Here is a 21014-nt window from a genome sequence, read left to right as displayed (position 1 = left end):
TGCATTTATATACGGAAACAGCAATTAAACAATATCTGTAAATGCTCGCACAACTGAGACTGACAGTATATTGCATATTCTGAAATATCCCAAAACATTGTCTATAGGTACAATAATAGTAAAGTTTAATTTCGATCTCAAAGTCTACATAAGGTAAGATCGTTGGAATCAAGATTTACTTGTAAGTTGATAACTTTGACGTCATTTCCTAAGAGGTGTGCAAATAATAACATGTATTACGTAAGCATAAGTTTGTAAATACAGAGATAATATTGCAATACGATCTTCACCTGCTGTTATAACTCCCACGCAGTCTACGAGATAAGTACGCGAAAGTAGCGTCATCTAAAGAAATCTAATCACTTTGATTCAGTTGAGTAGGTGGTATAAAACCTCGATTAAAATTTAGTTACTTTTAATAAGCGGAGTTTGTCCCAGAGGGCAACCTACGGAGAAACTCCCTTCAAAAAGCATTGCGTTGTCTTTCTATTCAGATTTTTATTCAATGGTATTATCCATACATTACTGTAATTTTTTTTCCTCAAAATTTGATTGTTCCATTTTTTTCAAAGAAACTAAATCGCGCCGACGGTTAGCTTTTGATTTGAGACACAGGCTCTTCTACTTTCATTAATTTTTGTATGCACTTTATCGAAAGAAGAAAATTGTTGATCGACCTTTGCCAAATATTCTTTAAAACTTCACTCCCCTAAACAAATTGTAGTTCGGGATAACCGAAACTACAACATTTCTAATCGTTAAGTTAAGGGTATAATATGTAACATAACTTTCCAGCATTCAATAAAATAGGGGGTGTTCCGTTAAAAAAAGTAACTTTTCAACATTATTAGTTGATTATTGTAGAATAAATTTGTTTCGTGTGTAAATGATCAGTTTTGTGTTTAATCGAACCCAAATTACGACCCAGGATCACGATAAATTTTCTGTTAGTACCTAGGGATATGCCAGGTCAATAAAAATGTGAAATTGAATTCTTTGGAATTTGGAATCCAAGTGGTCAAGGCTGCTGAGAGCCCCAAAAGATTTAATTAAATTCCTCATCAAGATCTTCATCGTGGCGGATACTGGACGTGCTTTGGGAAAATTGAATTATTTCGTATAGAAAGAGTTGGAGTTAAATTGAGCTAGGGGGCGGTTTTAGTGACCGTTTCACAGAGCAGTTCAGACACAGTCATTCAAATATTCAATAATACTGTCAAAAAATGGTGGCATCATTTGTACCTAATTGCTGGGGACATCTTGATTTGTCGAGAAAACTTTGGAACTACAGATTTGTATACAGAGCCAATACGTTCAGTCATCCTTTTGAAATCCTAGATAATCAAACAATAGCGGCAATTTTGTTTCCTAAGGGATGATTTCTTTGCTATACTCCGGGCGAAACTAACGCCAAGTCCCTTGCTTTCAATAAAATGACCTTTCCGGTAAAAAAAAATACCTGCCAAATCTCAATATCCAGGCGGCTAATTACGCGTCTGAAAAGAAACAATTAAGCCAATTATCTGTAGAGGGAAGGATTAAATTTAAGTGTAATTAGTAAATTGACGTACGCATCCGCATTTAACTAATTTTGTGTATAAAATCACGTCGGGATGTCATTATTTAATAATTAAATCATGTTTGGCTAATTTGTTTAGGCCTTATTGTACGAGAGACGCTGTATTGTTGACCTTCATTTTGTATTACGTGGTTAATGCAGATTAACGTAATGTCTTCGTGGGACGAAACGATACCAATTGTATCATTACATTTTGTCGACTTTTCGGGAATTCAAAAGGGAGAAGTTAATAAATTATTTGTATTAAATAGTGTTATATACATGGTATATATCATTGACTGGGAGAATGATTTTGCGCGTTTTCTTTGGTGATGTGGTTTTTTAGGTCCGTTCCACAGGAGCAGTCGATTTTGATGTTGTCCAGCTCGATTTTTCTTCGGCTCATCGCTTCGATTTGGAATTTCTTGTTAATTTTCTTTATTCTCTCCCTCTGGAAGATTAGCCTTAAGTAGTAGACGGGGAAAACCACACATTTTCCGGCGGGTTCATCGGCGTCTATGTAAACGCCGCGTACCAACAACGTGTTGGAGCACTTTAAGAGGATCAGCAGAATCAGGCACACCCAATGCGTGATCCAGGCGCTGAGCTCCATGTTTTCTGCAAGTGGGAGAGTGAGTGTCGGTTGAATGAGTATACCTAAAGCAAGTACCTGGTAAGAAGTATAGATTAAGCAGATTCCAAATTCCTCTCCAAACGTTGACGGTACCAACGAACGAGAAAAAGAGGAACACGTCTGCGACCAGCAATCTTAGTAGACCGGAAATTCGGTCACAGATCCATCGCATCATTGGCTGTAGCAGAAAAGCTATGGCCACGATTGTATATCCTAGTACCTGAAAGGGGGATAATGGGTTTCGTGCGCAAAATTTTCAATTACTTACTAAGCTTCCCCATGCTGACCAGTATTCATTCTCCGGAAACAAGTATATGTCGACTAGAACCCACGCGCCCCTCCAGACGAATACGACTAGTGTTCCTATGATAAATACGGAAAAAAGGCAGTCGAGTACGTACAGTGTCGTTTTTTCCTCAATCTGAAACAATAAGAGAAAGAATTAAGTTTTGAGTAGGTTGTATAAATGACAAAATTGTTCATCTTTATTGAGAAATTCGATGTAGGCTTTTAAGGATCAAGGTGATGTGCATTTAAGAACGCATTGTGAGCAAAATTAGTTTATTATCTACCATTGTTCGCCATTTAAAAAATTTACTATAAGAATATCCGTAGTAGTTTAATAATTTGCAAACTACAATAAATGTCCTTCATTACACTTACTTAAGTGACGTAAAGCAGCAAGATTTATGGTCAATAAGTTAAGTTAACGTTCCGTTACGTGAATGTAAAAAGTTATGTTATGTATGTAATTTTTTTTAAACGAGGTGCTAATAAAATTATAACTAAAACGGCAACCGGTACAAAGGTGAAAGACAATTAATTCGTTCTTTGGTTGTCTATAAACTAATTTGGAACTAATAAATTGCGAGGATTTGGGGATTTTGTATAAGGAATTGACACTTCATTCACAGTCGTGAAGGGGTCGATTTACGGGAAATTAACCAATCAATTTTTTTTCAATCACAAAATACCTTTGAGCAACCATATTATTTTAATGTAGGTAATGGCTTGGTATTGGGTAACAGATGGCGGACAGAGAAAACCATCTTAAAATATCAAAGTTGGTGGGTTAGTATACGAATTTGTTGATGGGTCCAAATCTGGTTTCTAGGCGGAACTGCGCAAATCCCTTTATAAAGGAACTTTATTCTAAATCCACGAAACTTTTGTAAACGAAATGAAAATCCTACTTGCCTGATAACTTGAATTTGGAACCTTTTCAAAACAAATTAAGGAATAGAAGACATTCTTTGCAATTGAAAGCCTCATCCCCTTATGAAAGTGCTTTGTTACAAAATCCACCGCTTTACGTGTCGAAAACGCTTAAAACCTTGGACCTTTGTAAGCCTACAATTTTGAATCGACGTAGATACATTACAATCGGGGATTATTCCTATTTTTGGTTCAAATTTAGGTAATTTAGCGCGATTATGAATTTTTGCATGTCAGCGTTTGCCTTTACGGTTCATTCATCAACGATACGAATTTAGGATAATGGTAATTTGGTCACGGGTAACTGATGCGTACGAGGTCAGTCGTGCCATTAAGTTGAAAAATAATGACAAAAGATCTATTTTTTAGCGCAAATACAAGTTTTTGATTGAGGTTACGTGACCCAAATCAATTTTTTATCCAGTTGCATTGCTTTTAAAGTCCTCGTTCTCGCAAAACGAATCCTGCAAATGCAAATGGTTGTCAAATTGAGAATCACTTTAAAACACTATAATAATGTACTTGTGATGTAAAAAATAATTTTTTAATGATGGCATATGCGACATTGAAAATGATTACGCGATTTTTGCAATGCGACGTTAATTTTGAATGTGGTAGATCAGTCATACAATATTAGATCATATCTTCGTTGCCTAAATTCTACTAACAAAAACCGTCGATCGGTCTTTTTCTGAAAATTTCTTTCCGCCGATTTTGCCCTTTTATGTCTAAGAATATGTGTACCAAATTTGTTACCAATCGGTTCAGCCGTTTAGCCGGTTAAGAGATTGTGACACACTTGCACATGTGCGATTGTGCGATTTTCCCCAAAAGCTTTGCAGCTTTTCATTTGATGTCTAAGAATATGTGTACCAAATTTGGTTTAAATTGGTTCAGCCGTTTAGCCGAAAATGAGAGTATATACAGATAGACCGACAGGCCGATCGACATCATCGAGATTTTGTTTGATTCGGACTACTGATGCTTCAAAAAGTTCATTCTAGGAAAACCATTTTCCTACAAAATGCCTGTAATTTTTTTAATCAACGCCTTCTGAGTGGGGAGTGAACATAGAAGTTAAAGCAACGACTTTTTGCTTGTTTTGCTATTGTGACTGCACATGTCTAAAAACTCAATAGATTTTGTGAAACATTTTTGGAAATCCTTCTTATTGATAACAAAAGGAGGAGACCTACAATACTGGCCGTTGAAATTTAGCCCTAAACACACAAATTTTATTTATAGGTACTGCACAATAAATATTGTCGAATTCAATATTAAAAATAATGCGGTATTTAGAATGATGTAAATAACTGATCTTAGATTGACATTTTAAGAGTCGCTCTTTAACCGTAAGGGTAGATAAAGTGATCACTTTAACCGCAAGGGTAGATAAAGTGAAAGCGATGATTGTGCGTTCTATGGCATCTGTCAGTTTTATTTCAAATGGGAGGTGGTAAAATAGTGAAATTCAGAACATAATCAATGCTGTTTCTATGGACACGACCGCGGCGGCAGAATCTAAGCTTCCTATTTTTGACGTGTAAATTAAATTCAGAATTGTCAGAAGCTTTACCGTGCTTTATATGGCTTCTGCTATATAATAAAGTTTTGTATTATACACGACGATAAAGGAAAATTAACCATCTCGTGGAAGTTAATTCACTTATGCCCGTTTGCACCGACAAATTTAAGCCGAGCTTAGCTTAAAATCCATGGCAACCATTGTCTCAATGATCGTTGCCATGGATTTTAAACTATACGCTTAAGCTAAGCTCCGCTTAAATTTGTTGGTGAAAACGGCTATTAATGGTTAAAATATCCCTTTATCATGTATCTATATATAACTATCATTTCACCATTATTTAAATAGAAAATGTAGAAAGTGTTTTTAAGAAATCAAAATTTTCTAACCTCAAGGTTTGAACTTCAAATCCTTTACTCCAAATTTCAATCCTCCAAGCGAAATTTTCTATACTACAGACATTGTCCGTAAAAGTTTTTAGAAGCAATGAAATTGTTTGTATTATTAGCTTGTACTTCGGCCGCCAATTCAAACAAAAAATTCACATTGTAAACTTTAAGGTTGAAACCTCCAATTTTATTTAATCTTCATGTGCCATACCCAAATTTCAACAACATTTAGTAGGCTTCAAACCAGAACGGTTGATTTTGAAGTTGTAGACTTAAAATCACTCGAAGCCCTTGAAATTAAAACATGCAACTTGAGGAGTTAAACTCTAAATTGTAATTTTCAACTCATTAAGTTAACTTTAAACCTCAATTTTCCATCCATGGGCTTCAAATTTTAAGCTGGACAGTATTCGATTTTGTAAATACTTTTTAGTATTCAAATCCTTTAAAGTATTCAAATACTTTGTAATTAAATACTTTTATGAAAGCAGTATTTGTATTTGTAACTCAAATACTTCCACAAATACTTAGTATTCGAATACTTCGCAAAGTATTTGGATACGTTGAGAAGTATTCGAATACTTCGCGTAGTATTTGAATACTTAACTTCCCAATCAAAAGTTATAGACTAGAAACCAATTTCGAAAGAAAATTCAAATGGCTGTAACTTTTGAAGTAGTAGCCCAATCTTGGAACTGTGTGAAATTATGGATTGTACAGGCCACATTCTATAAGATAATCTTTTTTCCGGGTCCATCTGAGAAAATTTTTTTTCGTGCCTCAAAAAAAGGCAGTGTATAGGTAACCTTCCTTTTTTACCAAAAATCGACTGCACCAAAATTTCTCGGGAAAACACTTTTTCTTATTAATTTTGGTGCGTAGAATCCAAAACGAGTCGTACTTTTTCGATTAGACTTCAAAATCAAAAGTTATGGACTAGAAACCAATTTCGAAAGAAAATTAAATAGGCTGTAACTTTTGATCTAGTAACCCAATCTTGGAACTGTTTGAAATTATAGAATCTACAGGCCATATTCTATAAGAAAATGTTTTTTCCGGTCGATCTGGGACAATTTTTCTTTGGAGCCTCAAAAAAAGGCAGTGTATAACCTTCCTTTTTACCAAAAATTGACTGCACCAAAATTTCTCGGGAAAACACTTTTTCTTATTAATTTTGGTGCGTAGAATCCAAAACAATTCGTACTTTTTCGATCAGACTTCTCAATCAAAAGTTATAAACTAGAAACCATTTTAGGGCTGTAACTTTTGAACTAGTAGCCCAATCTTGGAACTGTTTGAAATTATGGATTGTACCGGCCACATTCTATAAGAAAATTTTTTTTCCGGGTCGATCTGAGACAATTTTTTCTTCGGGCTCAAAAAAAGGCAGTGTATAACCTTCCTTTTTTACCAAAAATCGACTGCACCAAAATTTCTCGGGAAAACACTTTTTCTTATTAATTTTGGTGCGTAGAATCCAAAACAATTCGTGCTTTTTCGATTAGATCTCTCAATATAAAGTTATGTACAAAAAACAAATTTCGAAAAAAAATTCAAAGGGCTGTTACTTCTAGTAGCCCAATCTTCAAATTGTTTGAACTTATGGATTCTACGGGCCAAATTCTATAAGAAAATGTTTTTTCCCGGTCGATCTCAGACATTTTTTTTCCGGCCTCAAAAAAAGGCAGTACTTTTAAGTTATTCAAATATTTGAGAACAATTTAGAAATGTCTAGGGAAAGTTTCCATTTTCACAAAATCAAATATAGAAATCCGATACAACTGAATACCGAACGATCCTGGAGTGAAACTTTTTGACTCGATAGTCTACGTAACTTAAAAACAATAGGGACCTTTCTTATATCCTTAAGACCATTGTGTACCAATTTTCAAAGCGATGGCACGTTTCTAAACAAACTATCATGCACACGGACAAAAGGATGGTCAAAAATGGATCTGTTCCAAAATCGCTAGGATTAATTTCGGAAAGGCGTATGTATCATGTGCACGACGTACGATCGCTTTGAAAACTGGTACACGTATTCTTAAGGATATAACTGGTATAAGAAACGTCCTGGTAGGTACCTCCTATATAATAATATAATAATAATATTACGCTTATACTCCCCTTAAATTTGAATATAACAATAGAAATATAAAAAAAGCTAACCCCAATCAAAGTATAACTTGATTTTTTAAGTAGTATTAAGACTTTTATCCAGTATAGGTACTATTTTAAATTTTTAATGTATTTGAGTGACAGAGTATTCGAATACTTTTCAAAGTAAGTTAATGAAATACTTTTCAAAGTATTCGAATACTTTTTATAGTATTCGAATACCTTTGATATTATTAGAATACTTTTGAAAGTATTCGAATACTTATGAAAGTATTCGAATACATTCTAAAGTATTTGAATACTCATTTTTTATGTATTTGAATACTTTTCAATGTATCTGTATCTAGTATTCGCTTGTGCTGGAAGTAAAAGTATTTAGTATTCAAATACCTTTGATTAGGGTAAAGTATTTACTATTTAGTATTCAAATACTTTTTGAAAGTATTCTGCCCAGCTCTGTTTTAAAGTGTAAAGTTCAGACTACAAACTTTACTCTTGAATTCCAAAATCTTAGGGTTCAAACTTGCAAAAACCTCAACCTAAAAAGCTTTGACTTTTAACAAAGCAAAGTTTACGCCTTATACCTACATTGAAATAATGCTACCTTGGAATATAACACACTATTATTTATTTGCAGTTACATAAAAATAGTAGTTTCCGTTCGTCTTTATTTATGAGCAGTTTCTTATACTTACGCAAACGAAATTCATAATTTTTATAAGCTGTCAGAATGACAAAGTTTTCTTCATCACGAAGTTACTGAGTATAAATCATAGTCATAGGTCCATTGCCTATATTTATGCCCTCGTATTAATAACAATTACTCAATAACTCATTTTTGGAATTTTAATTCAACAATTTTGTTGAAGAAAGTGGGAATAAGAATGCAGTCTTTCTACATTATAGTTGCTTTTGGAGAAATTCTCTGGTTCGGTGATTTGGGATAAGTAGGAACCAGGAATTGGACTTACCGACACTCTGAACATTGTAACAACCTCGAAGTATCCTTTAACTTGATCGGTGACAATAGAAAACGGAGTTGCAGAAATGTTTCTTAACGCCCTCAGCGCCGTAAGTGCAACAACACCGATGCATGTGGTCAAAACAATTGTCGTTAATTCCATTTCCGTGTAGAGATCTAAAAGTAACCACGGTCCTCTCCATCCATTAACGCATATAAAAGCAAAACACACTGTATACAAACGCGAAAACGCATAATACAAAATTCTACTAGTGTCGGGGTGGAAGTGTTTCGAAAAACCGTGCTGGCAGACGGTCAAAACTAAATGTCCAACGATTCCGATGGCAGTCGATATAATCGCACTTATTACAGAATTTTGGGGATAAACGTATAGTTCCATCAACTCCCATATACTTCTCCAGTACCCAACCACCGCGGGACTTATCACAATCGCCGAAAAAAGCGTGTCCAGTACCACCAGCAGCGCGTAATGCGTAGGGTTCGCGCCCTTAACTGAAAAGTCCGGCAGGCCGGCGACACTACCCCGCATCTTTTACTTTTTGGCCGTCGCGCGTACTTAATTTATTTGAAAATGAAAACTATAATTATATTTACATTATTTTCAAGCGGTCGTGGACGCTTTTATTTGATAATTGCGCGCTATTAGCGTTCCACTTGGCGCACTTTCAGTCACGATTTCCATACTCGAAAACGGGAACCGTCTTTGCTATGGTTTGTTTTGCAAAAAAAATTCTGTCGGTTTTTGGTCGCTATTACTATCGCTTGGTCGCAACCTAAACTAAGTCACAGTTGTAATAACAAACAATAATGGACACCCTCTCCTGTATGACCTGGAGGGGACACCACGTGATAATCTCAATTATTTGATGCTTTTATTGTGCGAATGACAGCGTTAGATCTTAGTTCCGATGTTCAAAGTCAGCTTAATTGTGCCATATTTTTTTGCGAAAAATAACGACTCCTGCATCCCCCAGCGAGTTAATCTCGTGGAAATGTAAATATTTTCCCAATTTTTCCATTTTTTGAATGTTTTGTAAGTATAACCAGGTAATTCGTGAACCATTTTATAAAATGTACTCCTTTCAAAAAAAGGGGAGCCTATTACGAAACCCTGGGGCGCTCCAAGAATGGTTTAAGATTTGGTCTTATGCCGCAAAAAATTGAAATATGTACTGATGTGGTCACCGCACCGTTACTTTTTTGCTTTTTTTTTTGATAATAGAGTTCATGGCTTTATTCAATTTTTGATAATTTTACATACTCATTTCACAATGGGGTGAACACCTCTTTTATTTTTTGTTTTAGGATAAGGGCAGTGCTTTCCATTTTCTTGCGTTAGTAAGCGCATTGATGAAGTTTGAAGCCCATGTATTGCACCATAGACCAACCAATGATTGAACTGTGGCACCTAAAATTTAGGGCGTAAATCTTAAAGCTATTTTATGGTGTTTGAAGTGTCAAACTTTGTCTTAATTTTCAGATTATATAAGGGGGATAAAGAACCAACCTTTCGCAAGAGTCATTGATAATTTATTCATTACTGAGCTAGCCGTGGTATTAATTATTTCATTACAAAAATTAATTATTACAGTAAAATTTTTACCAGTGCCGTAGGGAATAAAATTTGTGTGCGAAGGGATTATTAGTGAAGTTTACGTTCGTATGTGATAAATTGACACCATATAAATTTGTGTACAAGATTGTTACTAATTCATTAATTGTAAATAATTAAATCGCCAAATTAAATGTACGTTACAGTATTAAATTTAACTTCAAATTTTAAGTTCAGAGTTTAAAGTACCCATTAATTTAATTAGTTAATTTAAATTTCCCATTAAAAGTAATCCAGTGAATAGACGAATAGGATATTTTCGGATATGTTTAGCAAATGCGTTGCTTCCATTTACTTTTTTATACAGAACAAAAAATGTGCTACGTCAAGGTCGATTTGCCATATGATGTTAGGGTAGTTTAGTAACAGAGTGTACTTAAGGTGTATTACGCAACTACTCTTATCACTAAGTACCTATATTATTAAATTGGTGCCATAATTATAGGTTTTTCAATGATGCGCAAGTACTTCCACAATCTACCCGTTATCAGTAAAGCTGTTGGATTAATACTTAAGAAAACAACAAAATCGGACTAGTATGGGTTGCGATTTAAGATAACAACAGTGGCCCAACGTATGATCCTTGAGGCACGCTCTAGGTTTTGTAATTAATACAAAGGTACCACGCGCACAGTTTATCTTGTGTTTACATGTTCATTTTTTCTTGCGCGTTTTTGTCCTTTTAACGACTTTCGTTAAACACACATTTACGACTCGCCTTCACACACCTTGGTAAAATAAATAATTAAATCAAATAAACTTAAACTGTCCTGTTGACGAGGCTTTTACGCAGAATTTGCTTTGGATGTATAAAAAGCTTAAAGTAGCGCGTTGTCCATTGTAAAATTTTTTGACCCAATCATTTGCATTTTCTACACTATACATTATTTTGAACTTAATAGGGGGTTCGTAATGCACCACCCAAACAAAGTTTAAATTAGCAATTCGACTTTCACCATCTTAGGATCCAAGCTCACATATTGTAGGCGGCTTTCTCATCCTGTTACGGATGAGTCAGATTTTAGAAACAATTTTCAAAATGTTTTGCAAATGGACTATTGTCACTTAAAATCAGGCTTAAAATTTTGGAGCAGAAGGTGGCTTCTTGTAATTATCGTCTGTCCAATTTGGTTCTGCTTTTATCTAAATAATGTTGTGCAGTTTAACTCACTTTTTTATAGACAACAAAAAGTTCTTATTATCGCTAATTCCACATGAAATATGCAAAATTTATTTCTAGCCGTTCATTACATTTAAGTTAGTAGAGTGTGTAAATAATACTATTAAATTAATTATAGGTGATACGCAAATAAATTTGAAGATTACACTCTACCTGTTATCAGTAAATCCGTTAGATTAATATTTTCAAAAAAACGAAGAAAAAATAGGTAGTAGTTGATATGGGAGATATCTAAGACAACAGTAGAGTACCTACGTGTGATTCTTGAGGTACGCCGTAGGTATAATTTGTTTATCAGGTGCTTACATGTCACGCTTATTTTCTCTTTGCTGTTTTTTTTTTGAAAAGAAGGCAATTACTTTAATGCCTTGCGCTAAAAATACGTTCATTTACGTCTTGCTTTCACAAATTACCGTCAATTACGATAATCCCAGTTCAAACAGCCACAACGAGGAAAATTAAATACCTTAGTAAAATAAATAAACGGATTAGTTTGAATCAACTAATGTTTAAACGGTTGGTGATGACGCTTTTGGGCAAATTTTAAAAATAGATCATCTAATATCATTTTTTTAATTTCTGCATTTCCACCAGTAAGTTAAGGCAGACCAACGAATAGACTCTTTAAATATAAGGCTAAAACATCTTCGGCCGAATCAGTGGCATCTTAATTGTTCACTGCACTAAAACTGAACTTGATTAAAAAATATTAGCAAAACCATTGGCTGGGTGTTGGTAGTCGTCATGTGGAAATATATGTCTGTTGCGATCGGTTAATTTTGGGTATAAATTCATATGTACGACCATCTTCCCCGGTTTATCGTGCTGATACCTGTAGCGTGGGGTTACACCAGGTCCTTGGAAGCCCAGGTTTTTGTCGCCCGAGGGATAAATGTTTAATGTGACTTTAAGGGGTTTCATGTACGTCAGCGAAAAGTTACGCATCTCGCTCTCTTCGGCTTTAACGCCCTTCTTCGCGGGTTTCGGGACGATCGCCGGTCCGAAACGGAAACTGTTCGGCGCCAAAAGATTGATGTCGCTCGGATCTTGAGGTTTGAACGCGAAGAACGGATCTTGAGGGAACTGTTCTTTGATCCGCTGCTTTTGTCTGTGCGCAGTGTTGGTGATGTAGTTGATGATGTCCAGTATGTTGTTGGGTCGGCCCGGATATCTGTGATTTTCTGGGTAGATTGGTGTCGTTTGGGAAAAGCTGGAGGGCGAGTCTCCTCTCAAATCGTTGATGAAAGGTCGCGCAGGTAGAGCTTCGATCACTTGCTTCTCGATTGACACCAATTTCTCTGCAAGTGTACGATTTTTGGGGGTGGTTTCGCCGCTGTGCAAAGCGTAAACTGTCGTATAAACTATCTGCAAGGCATTTGCTAGTTCGATGTGATTATTGAACGACCGCTTACCGTTAGCAGAAGCAGAAAGGAGCCTGCTATTATAATCACTATTTTCATCACTGGCCCTTTTCTCGCACCTAATGCACAACTGACAATTCCCGTCGTCATATTGCTAATGAGTTTAAAAGTATAAATGCTGTCGTCGTTTTCTAGCATTGTCACACTATTTGAGCACATCGTTTTGTCACGAGAAGTTAAAGAAAGCGTGTCTTCGTACTTGTGGGTGACACCGTTAATTGCCAATGGTCAGTTTGCAAAATGGATGCATTGATAATTCGACAGAAAATGCTTAAAATGGTACGAAACTTACCTTCGTGTTAAACCTCGTAGGGAAATTGAACGTTCCACTTTTGGTGTCTAAAGCAATAACAAAAGGCACTGTCAGAATGTTCCTATACGATCTTGATATTAGCAACATGGCATGGCATGCTATCGCGAAATAGGCAACTTCGCTTGGTCTATCCTGCATACGTCCAAGGAACGTTTCAAACACAGTGTCTAAAATGTTAAATCCCGAATTCCAGTGGAGCACCGAACAACACGCGAATGCGTAAGTGTACAATCTCCGCGACAGGAACAATATCACCTTATGCGGCAAATTTTTCCCGCTGCATCCGGCTATATCCTCGAAACTTTGTCGCGCTACCGTAAAAATTAAGTACATACTGCTGGCAAAGAGGAAAACTTGCCAAATCGGAAAACTACCCCGGTTGCGTTCCACTAACTCCCAAGTCCCTCGCCAGTGAGCTATCGTAAGGGGTGTCACAACATAGAGAGCTATAACTGTATCGAGCACCGATAACACCTGTTTTTTGGGCACCAGTCCCGCAACACTCTTCAATTCGCTATACAAGGGCTTTAGAGACTCGTCCATTTTCAGTCACTATTTGAGAGCGTCTCCCGATTCTCGCCTTATATAAGCAAATCTTGTAACTAGGGGCTTCGATTTATTGTCATAATTATTCACACATCTCAGGGCTTTGCAAGGTATTAGCGGGCTAATCCTTCTTTAAACAAATGAGCTCGTATTACGTGAACATGTTAAGTGAAATCTCAGTGCAAATTTGTCCTCACTAAGCGCTTTAAAAATATTGACCGACGACTTTTTAGTAGCTAACGCAACTCATTCAAAAGTCTAAAAATACACGCCAGTCGTTTTGAGTGGTTGGTACCATGAGCATTACCCATAGTCGGTTTTTTTTAAGGAAAAAGGTCATAGCGAAGTGACGCTGAAGAATACGATAAAGTGAAGGTTATGGGATACAAGGGGTAGGGTGGCAAAATTCTGGATCTCCTTCGGCGCAATTGGGTGAGGTACATAAACTTGTAAACTGACTCAGCTGTTTTACAGTGGAACTCAACATTATAATCATATTAACCACAACCCCCAGGTTCTTTAGTTGTCACGACCACATCCTCAGCTTTGTGTGGTATATTTGGCGTTAGCGAGTTGTAAAATGGTACGGTCGTAACTATTATTGAGATTACCTATGGTGTGTCCATTGGGGTTGCGGCTTGGGAAAACTTTGAATTGGGAGCTGTGGTGAAGTTTGGATCCGATTTGGACAAGGTGATGATTAAACAAGTGATGACAACCAAAGCAAAACTTCAAGTGGAGCCTCGAACTAATGTATTACAAAATTAATAAATATCCTATTCCCCACCCCTCAATCCCACAGGCCCGTCAACAAATCTCTGTCGTAAAATTTACGGGCGTACTCACTACTCTACTTTGTTTAGCATGGTCTCGAGCATGATCTCTAGCTAAAATGTTATTGAACAAAAAGGCTCGTGCAGCAAATTCTGCACTTTTTCCGTTGACCGATTACGATTAAAATGTGTGTGACGCTTGGTAAGGGTTTAAACATTGGTGTTACCAATTTTGTTGCGAATACGTCTAAATGCATTGTATTTCTGGGAAGCAAGTATGATTTTTACATTTGGTTGTCGTTCGTTATACTTCCACGAAGGACAAGAACCAAAGTAGTTTGGGCTTCGTAATTTTAAGGAAGTTAAGTGACGTGGTCGTGCATCTCAACCAAGAAAAATCTTGACGATGAATGCTCAATGTCATCTTTTTTATTTATAGAGATATTTCTTTGAAAATTTAATCACAGATGCTTCTAGTGCAGATAAGCATATCGCATATTGTAAAAATCAGATGTGCAAACTGCGATTTTGTATTTGTTGCATGAATTACATCAATATTTTTAAATCACAAAAAATGTAAAGTTGGGACGATATTATTTTCATCAACCGAGCCATTTTATGCCAGGTTTTGATTTTCAGGTTTTAGCGGGAAAGAAAGAACCAACTTTCCGCAAGGGAAGAGTCATTGAAAGTTTATTTATTATTGAGCTAGCCGTGGATTTATATATTTCGTTACAAAAAATTAATTGTTACAGTAAAATTTTTACCAGTGCCGTAGAGATTTCAACCCCTGTAAGGGTAACTAAGCCGTTACACTTTGTTGTAAATAAATACGACTCTCTTAAATATTTACATATATAGAGTCAATAACAAATCTGCTCCTTTTACAATCTTCCGGATTAAAAATGAAATCCATGTTTAACGAGACAAATGTGTGTTTTCCTAGTGGCCACTTGTTTCTCCATTTGAATCTAATTTACCCGTGTTTTAAAATAAAGATGAGGGTAATTACGACCCCTCGTTTACACATTGAAATCTAATTTTTCAACCCAGTTAGAAACCTCATAAATTAAATTCACTTCCAAATAAATCAAAAACTTGCTTAATACAAAGAATCGCATACAATATAGTCTTGATTCATACCCGATTTGTAACGAAATTTTTAAAGAAACCCCCAATTCTATCTTAAAAACTCGACTCGGCTCCTTTTCTTTTTCGAGGCTCAGCTGGAATACAAAGTTTTTCTCTAGTTTTAGGCGCCTGACTATTTTTTGGAACACTGGTATCGTAACGGGATGCTTGATTTTTGATTGAAATGTGTCCTCTCAACAGGTGATGTAGTAGACGATCGATTGTTGTAAATATTTTCCTCTTTTGATGCGATTGAAAGCGGGAGAGATTTGAATACGTAGTGTGAATTAATTAGGTCCTTCAATTAAATGAAGTTGGCATGAACTTACGCGAGTGTCTGAATATTATACGGAGGTCAGTCTCATAAACTGTTTATTTACATTATAGTAATTTTTATTTTGCAATGCGGTTAATTATTTGCAATTATCCTTTAACCTTTTCACGTTAAGATACCGGTACTCGAAAATTTTTCCACGAGTAATGCTTCTCCGCGAATTTGTTAATTCGTTCTCCTATTCAAGATGTAAACTTTCCGCGCAGACTTTCGGGTTATTCTAACTTTGGATTCAACTGTATCACCCTAAAGGTGATCCAGTTTTCGGTTTTCTTGGAGGGAGCCTTTTCCATAGAGGACCTAACCTCATTTTTTAAAAGAAACACTCCGCATATTTTAGTCTAAAAAGAGCATATTAAATTCTCTTGCATACTTATTTTGAAGACGGCAGATTATTAACAGTCATTATAAAGAAACTTTTGGACTAAACATTTTTCTGTATATCTTTAACTAAGAAAATATTGGATCATTCTCAAAATGACAATTACGGCAAAATGGCGAAGAGCTGAACTGGTAAATTTCCGAATTGTTTTGTGTAGTCTTGTTACTACTTTGTGGGGTTAAAATCTATCAAAAAAATGTGTACGCCGGCCGAGCTACACCAGTCGTTTTTTTGAGTATTTTTAGAGGCTCATTATAAAATGCCGACCTGTGCAAAATTGTCTTGCTTTTTTTTCCGAGGATTAAAGGGATTCAGACTCGCGACCTTACCAACTTGTCTCCGGTCAGATACATTCGATTCTATCTCAGAAGTGTTTGCCTAAATGTAAGATCCAAGATCAATCTTAATCCGGGATGTTTGCTCATATACGCCGTAAAAGTTAAGCCAAGATTAGGTATCATAAAGCACAAATTAAAATCCCTAGCAGCGACTGTAGCAACAGTTGTTACCATGGATGCAAAGATAAACCTCTGAGCTGCGTAAATTGGGCGGTGCAAACGCCAAATCTCAAAAAAGGCCCAGCAGAGGTTGGGGTGTCTTCTTGTTAACAGTGTGTAGTGCCTCCGCATAAATAAAAACGTAAGTCGACCTTTGATTGAAACAGCTGCACTTCGAATATCTTTCTGCATCATGTTCAGTAAGACCGTAAACTTTTTGTCTAAGATAAGACCTACCGCCAAGAACTGCCAATGCGATATCAAACATACGTTTTTTGCGTGCACGTTTTCAAAATTTTACACCCCTAAACCGCGTTGTGAAAAAACTTGACAAAATTCATTCTCTGGGGGTGATTTTCTGAACTTTAGTTGAAATGAGACCAAAATATTACTCACTGTTTTCTTGAATCGAGTCGGAAAGTCGGAATAAGCACTCTTGGTATCCAACACCATAACAAACGGAACGTTCAAAGTGCTCCTTGTCGATCTTAAACAGCCTAGGCACGTATAAAAAAATACAAACGATCCAATTACACTATACGGATTATCATTGCCATCCAATTCCTGAATGTCTACCACTTTAATCTCGCACGCTAAATTATACAATTCCCATCCGCGGTTCCAAATGCAGATCCCGATCCACATAAATACATACGTGTGGAGTCTCTTCAAGGTGAATTCGAGTGTCGTGGATTTGGTGGTGATTAGTTCGCCAATTTCATATTTACCAACTATTAAAATTGCATACGCCACGTTTCCAAATAGGAAGGTTAGCCATGCGGGAAACAAGGTGGTGTAGCAGGTTACCAGTTCCCAAGTACCTCTCCAACATCCAATGGTTAGTGGGCTCACCAAAACCAGAGACAAAACTGTATCTGTAACGGATAACGCTTGCTTCTTCCGCTGGTTTTTAGCATTGTATACTATTGGAGCGCTCAGCTTCGAATTTAAAGGTACCTTTAGTTCGTCCATTTTCACTCAACAACTGCTCTTTTCACAGTAATTTGCACTCAGTGATTATATTTCGATTTATGTTTATTTGTAAATACTTCATTGCAAAAAACGTATCTGCTCTCTAATTGACTAAACACGATGTGATAATTCCTAAACAGAATAACATACACAATTTTCCTGGATATTTTCCATCGATTTATAGCACTGATAACCTATCAGAAAATTTTAAAAAAGGCTGATTGCACATGAAGGTACATGCGAATTTTTTCGAAATCACGTTAAAATGTGAACCGTGTAAGAAACAGTAAATAAGAAATCTAAATCCAATAGTTCTGTATTAATAAACACTACATTTTAAACGTTTAAAAGAGTTATTTTACCTTTTATGTGTGAAATCACAATTTTATTGTGAAATAAGATGATACGCAATTAAAAGTTGACGATAATACATGTTATTATCATTACCGTCCATTTAGCACAGCTAATTAGCTTCTCAGACCTAAACGCAATATGTTGAGGTAGTGTGCATTGTAAATTGTTTTTCTCGAGATTTAATTTCTTGTAAATTCTAAATGATAAGAACCTTGGAAAATGGTATGGAAAGCTTTGGTGAGTAAATTTAAATAGTCGCTATTTTTGAAAAATCAGAAATCCAAGAGAAGCAATTTTGTGAAAATGTCTAGGCCCTTTTTGTTTTTGTGCTTTTGCCATCCCAGGATTACCTTACTCTTCTTCTTTTTGCTCTTTGTATCTATTCACATATAGCACGCATTGTCCAGTGTACGTACATTTTTGTTCCGTTTTTCGCACCTATGTCCATGGGACAAATATGTACTTTTGTTGTACGTGCGGTCAGAAACAGTATTTAAAAAAATTAAAAATCTACACGTCCTACCAGGGGTTTCAATACCACCACATATTCATTTCTTGCTTTGTCTACAAAATATTCTTTTTTATTTTCTCAACGAATTTTTCTACTTGGCGTTTATGATATCATTCACTTATGTCGTCTTTTTAACATCTGTTGGTTTTGCTCCGGTTTGTTTCATCATTCCTTTTTCTTTAATTTGATGTAGTTCTTTGTTTTGTCCACTGGGATCTTGCATACTGCAAATATTTTCTTCATCTGTTCTTTCACGTGATTAATTGCTTGCTAGATTTGATTCATTTTTCGTACGTTGTAATTATCCTGCACGTAGTATCCCTACCATACCTTACATTTCCTTATTTTAATTTCCCCATTCTATAACACTATTTTTTATTTAATTCGAAAATGCTTATTATTTCGTTCGCATCGGCTATGGTTTATCATGAGCTGAGGATGATGCAACAGTATTCAGTTTTCGCTATGTGAAAAGGATTATTTGATTTATAGGGTGCAAGCTTGGTGCACGATCCTGGGAGGTCGGGAGTATGTTTGTTCTCTTCACTAACAATTGGGTGAGGGATGGAAGGAAGTATGAAAAGTATTTGAGGGAATGCGTAAAAAAAACTCAAGTTATACAAATACGGAAAGTACTAGAATTAAACATAAGTGCTGTGTCGTCCTTCCACAAAACTAAACTGATGTATTTGAATTGAAGAGCAAGCTACTCAACGTGGATAACGATTTTTACTATGCATGAAATGATAATTTCATTGCGAAATAAAGATATTTGGATTTTTTCTATACTGACGATAATATAATGCAATCTGTCACGTTCCAAAGGTCGTTCTTGCCTTCGGCAAACGAAATTGTCAGACAATTAAAGGCCACTGGCGCAATTAAATTACGTTAACCTCAAAAAACCTGACCCACATGTCTTTACAGAAAACAGGAGCGATCATCATCACTTCAATCGGAATAACAATTTTAATTCTTGCTATGACTTAAAAACAAGTATAAATTGTGCACAACTCTTGTGCAGATAAATCGCATTTTTTTTAAAAACCGAAATAGCTTAGTAAATGGTTGGGTTATAAGGTAGTGTGGCATGCTATCGATGTTTACTTTCTTGGTAGATGGTTAATGGCATACATTCAAAATCCTCCGACACTCCATTCTGCAGATATTTGCACTGAAAGCTTTGAGATCACCAAAAAATGTCTCGTCTTGACACCTGACGATCCACTTTGCCTTGTATGAGCACCCTCTTCTGACACTTCGTTATCAAGGTATTTGCTTCGATTTCACCAATAGATATGTCTCGTCCAGTCGATTCATTTTGCCTTTACGAGTACTTTCCTCCGATAAACCGTTTTCGAGATATTCGCTCTTAAAGTTTTGGCATCACCAATGGATATTTTTCTTCTAGACGTCCTAATCGCCTTTGGTGTGAACCCTCTTCCGACAATCCGTTCTGGAGATACAAGGGAATCCATCCAATCACGATAAGGGGCCGAGGAGGACTATGGTGGGTAGAAATTAATTCCTTTCGTTAAAGCCCTTGAATTAGAATACTATGAAAGATAAAATTAATTTTTAACCCCCCCCCTCCCCCTCGTGCACGTTTTACTATCAAAAACAGCATCTCAGGAAATAATTCAATGCTCTACTCTACGACCATTCCCCTAGAAGTAGTTTAAAACGGCTGAAGTGGGTTCGGACGGACGGTCAAAACGCAAACAATGCGCTAAAAATTAGAAATGGGTCAGAGTGGAAAATCCTCACGCAAATAAGCTTCAGATTCATGGTTCTATTGATGAAAATCTTCTCACAATTTTCTTCGTCTTCTTTTGTTGTAGGTACATTTGGGGACCTACGTTTTCGTACTTTTACTTGCGCGCTAGGTCAGGTAAAAATGGGTTAGAAATAGCACAGAATTCAACCGATGTCTTTTTCATTGATAATTTCATGAGTCATTTGCAATTCGCCATCAAAATTATAAAAAATACTCAAAACTTTTGCAACTTTGTAGGACTTACAACAAGTGACGCTAATTTCAAAAAGAACCAAATCCTTACAGTCTCTTTAAAATACCACATACCTACTCCTAATTAAATACAAAAATATCCCTACTAATTAAATAATTAAACCCCTCTGAATAAACCATATAACTAATAATTCTAAGTAAACAAATTTATATGCGTAATTTTAGTGTTGGTTGAATGCGCACGAAATATTGTATACAATTATGCAGGGTGTTTTTTTTTGGGAGCTTTAGTTAAACGTTTCTGGGAAAGTGAAATAGGTAGGATTTTGAAAATTTGTACGTAGGATTTACTCTGAAGGCCGAATCGAACTATTTTTAAAATTGTCGCACTTCCGGAAGTATCGGAAGTAGCTAGTAACTTCGTTATTTTAACTAGCAAGCCCTATTTTTTATTGCATTTTTGGATTCTTCGTGAAATTTTAGTTCTTTTGATACTCACATGTAGATAAAAAATAGCGGATGCAGACGGTACCTTCTAAAAAGAAAATGCGAAAAAAATGGTATCAATTCAATGAAATGGGAATACGTTAGAAACTGT

General features: G+C 35.9%; 3 protein-coding genes across 9 annotated transcripts in view; 1 reads left to right on the top strand and 2 right to left on the bottom strand.

The window, feature by feature from the left end:
* The window catches only part of LOC116164909 (phosphoglucomutase-2), a 46160-nt gene that overhangs the window by 11813 nt on the left and 13333 nt on the right, over positions 1–21014 (top strand). The window contains exon 1 of one of the 5 annotated variants that reach the window (XM_031479155.1): positions 9315–9415. The exons of 2 other annotated variants lie outside the window; for them this stretch is intronic. In XM_031479155.1, the coding sequence (XP_031335015.1) occupies positions 9330–9415 (86 nt within the window). In that variant the 5' untranslated portion in view covers positions 9315–9329. Of the gene's footprint in view, positions 1–9314; positions 9416–16636; positions 16753–18065; positions 18174–21014 lie in introns of those variants that run through there. 2 more of the 5 variants (XM_031479159.1, XM_031479162.1) reach the window with 2 other exon arrangements.
* Positions 1805–17736, bottom strand: LOC116164911. Of its 3 annotated transcripts, none has more exons than XM_031479163.1 (4): positions 17007–17736; positions 2461–2613; positions 2229–2412; positions 1805–2176 (listed from the first exon to the last, which is right to left on the bottom strand). In XM_031479163.1, the coding sequence occupies exons 1-4, from the start codon at positions 17580–17582 to the stop codon at positions 1851–1853; spliced, it is 1239 nt and encodes a 412-aa protein (XP_031335023.1). In that variant the 5' UTR covers positions 17583–17736; the 3' UTR covers positions 1805–1850. The 3 variants fall into 3 exon arrangements, with proteins under 3 accessions (XP_031335023.1, XP_031335024.1, XP_031335025.1); XM_031479164.1 differs by lacking the exon at positions 17007–17736 and adding an exon at positions 12927–13519; XM_031479165.1 differs by lacking the exon at positions 17007–17736 and adding an exon at positions 8411–9219.
* LOC116164912 lies at positions 11734–12893 on the bottom strand. The gene is made up of 2 exons (XM_031479166.1): positions 12626–12893; positions 11734–12578 (listed from the first exon to the last, which is right to left on the bottom strand). Exons 1-2 carry the CDS (start codon positions 12791–12793, stop codon positions 11913–11915), a joined length of 834 nt encoding a protein of 277 aa, XP_031335026.1. The 5' UTR covers positions 12794–12893; the 3' UTR covers positions 11734–11912.

This window comes from Photinus pyralis, unplaced genomic scaffold (genome assembly GCF_008802855.1).
Source record: "Photinus pyralis isolate 1611_PpyrPB1 unplaced genomic scaffold, Ppyr1.3 Ppyr1.4_LG2, whole genome shotgun sequence".
In the NCBI taxonomy this organism is placed as follows: domain Eukaryota; kingdom Metazoa; phylum Arthropoda; class Insecta; order Coleoptera; family Lampyridae; genus Photinus; species Photinus pyralis.
Note: the sequence above shows the minus strand (reverse complement) of the source record. Positions and strands in the feature narration are given on the sequence as shown.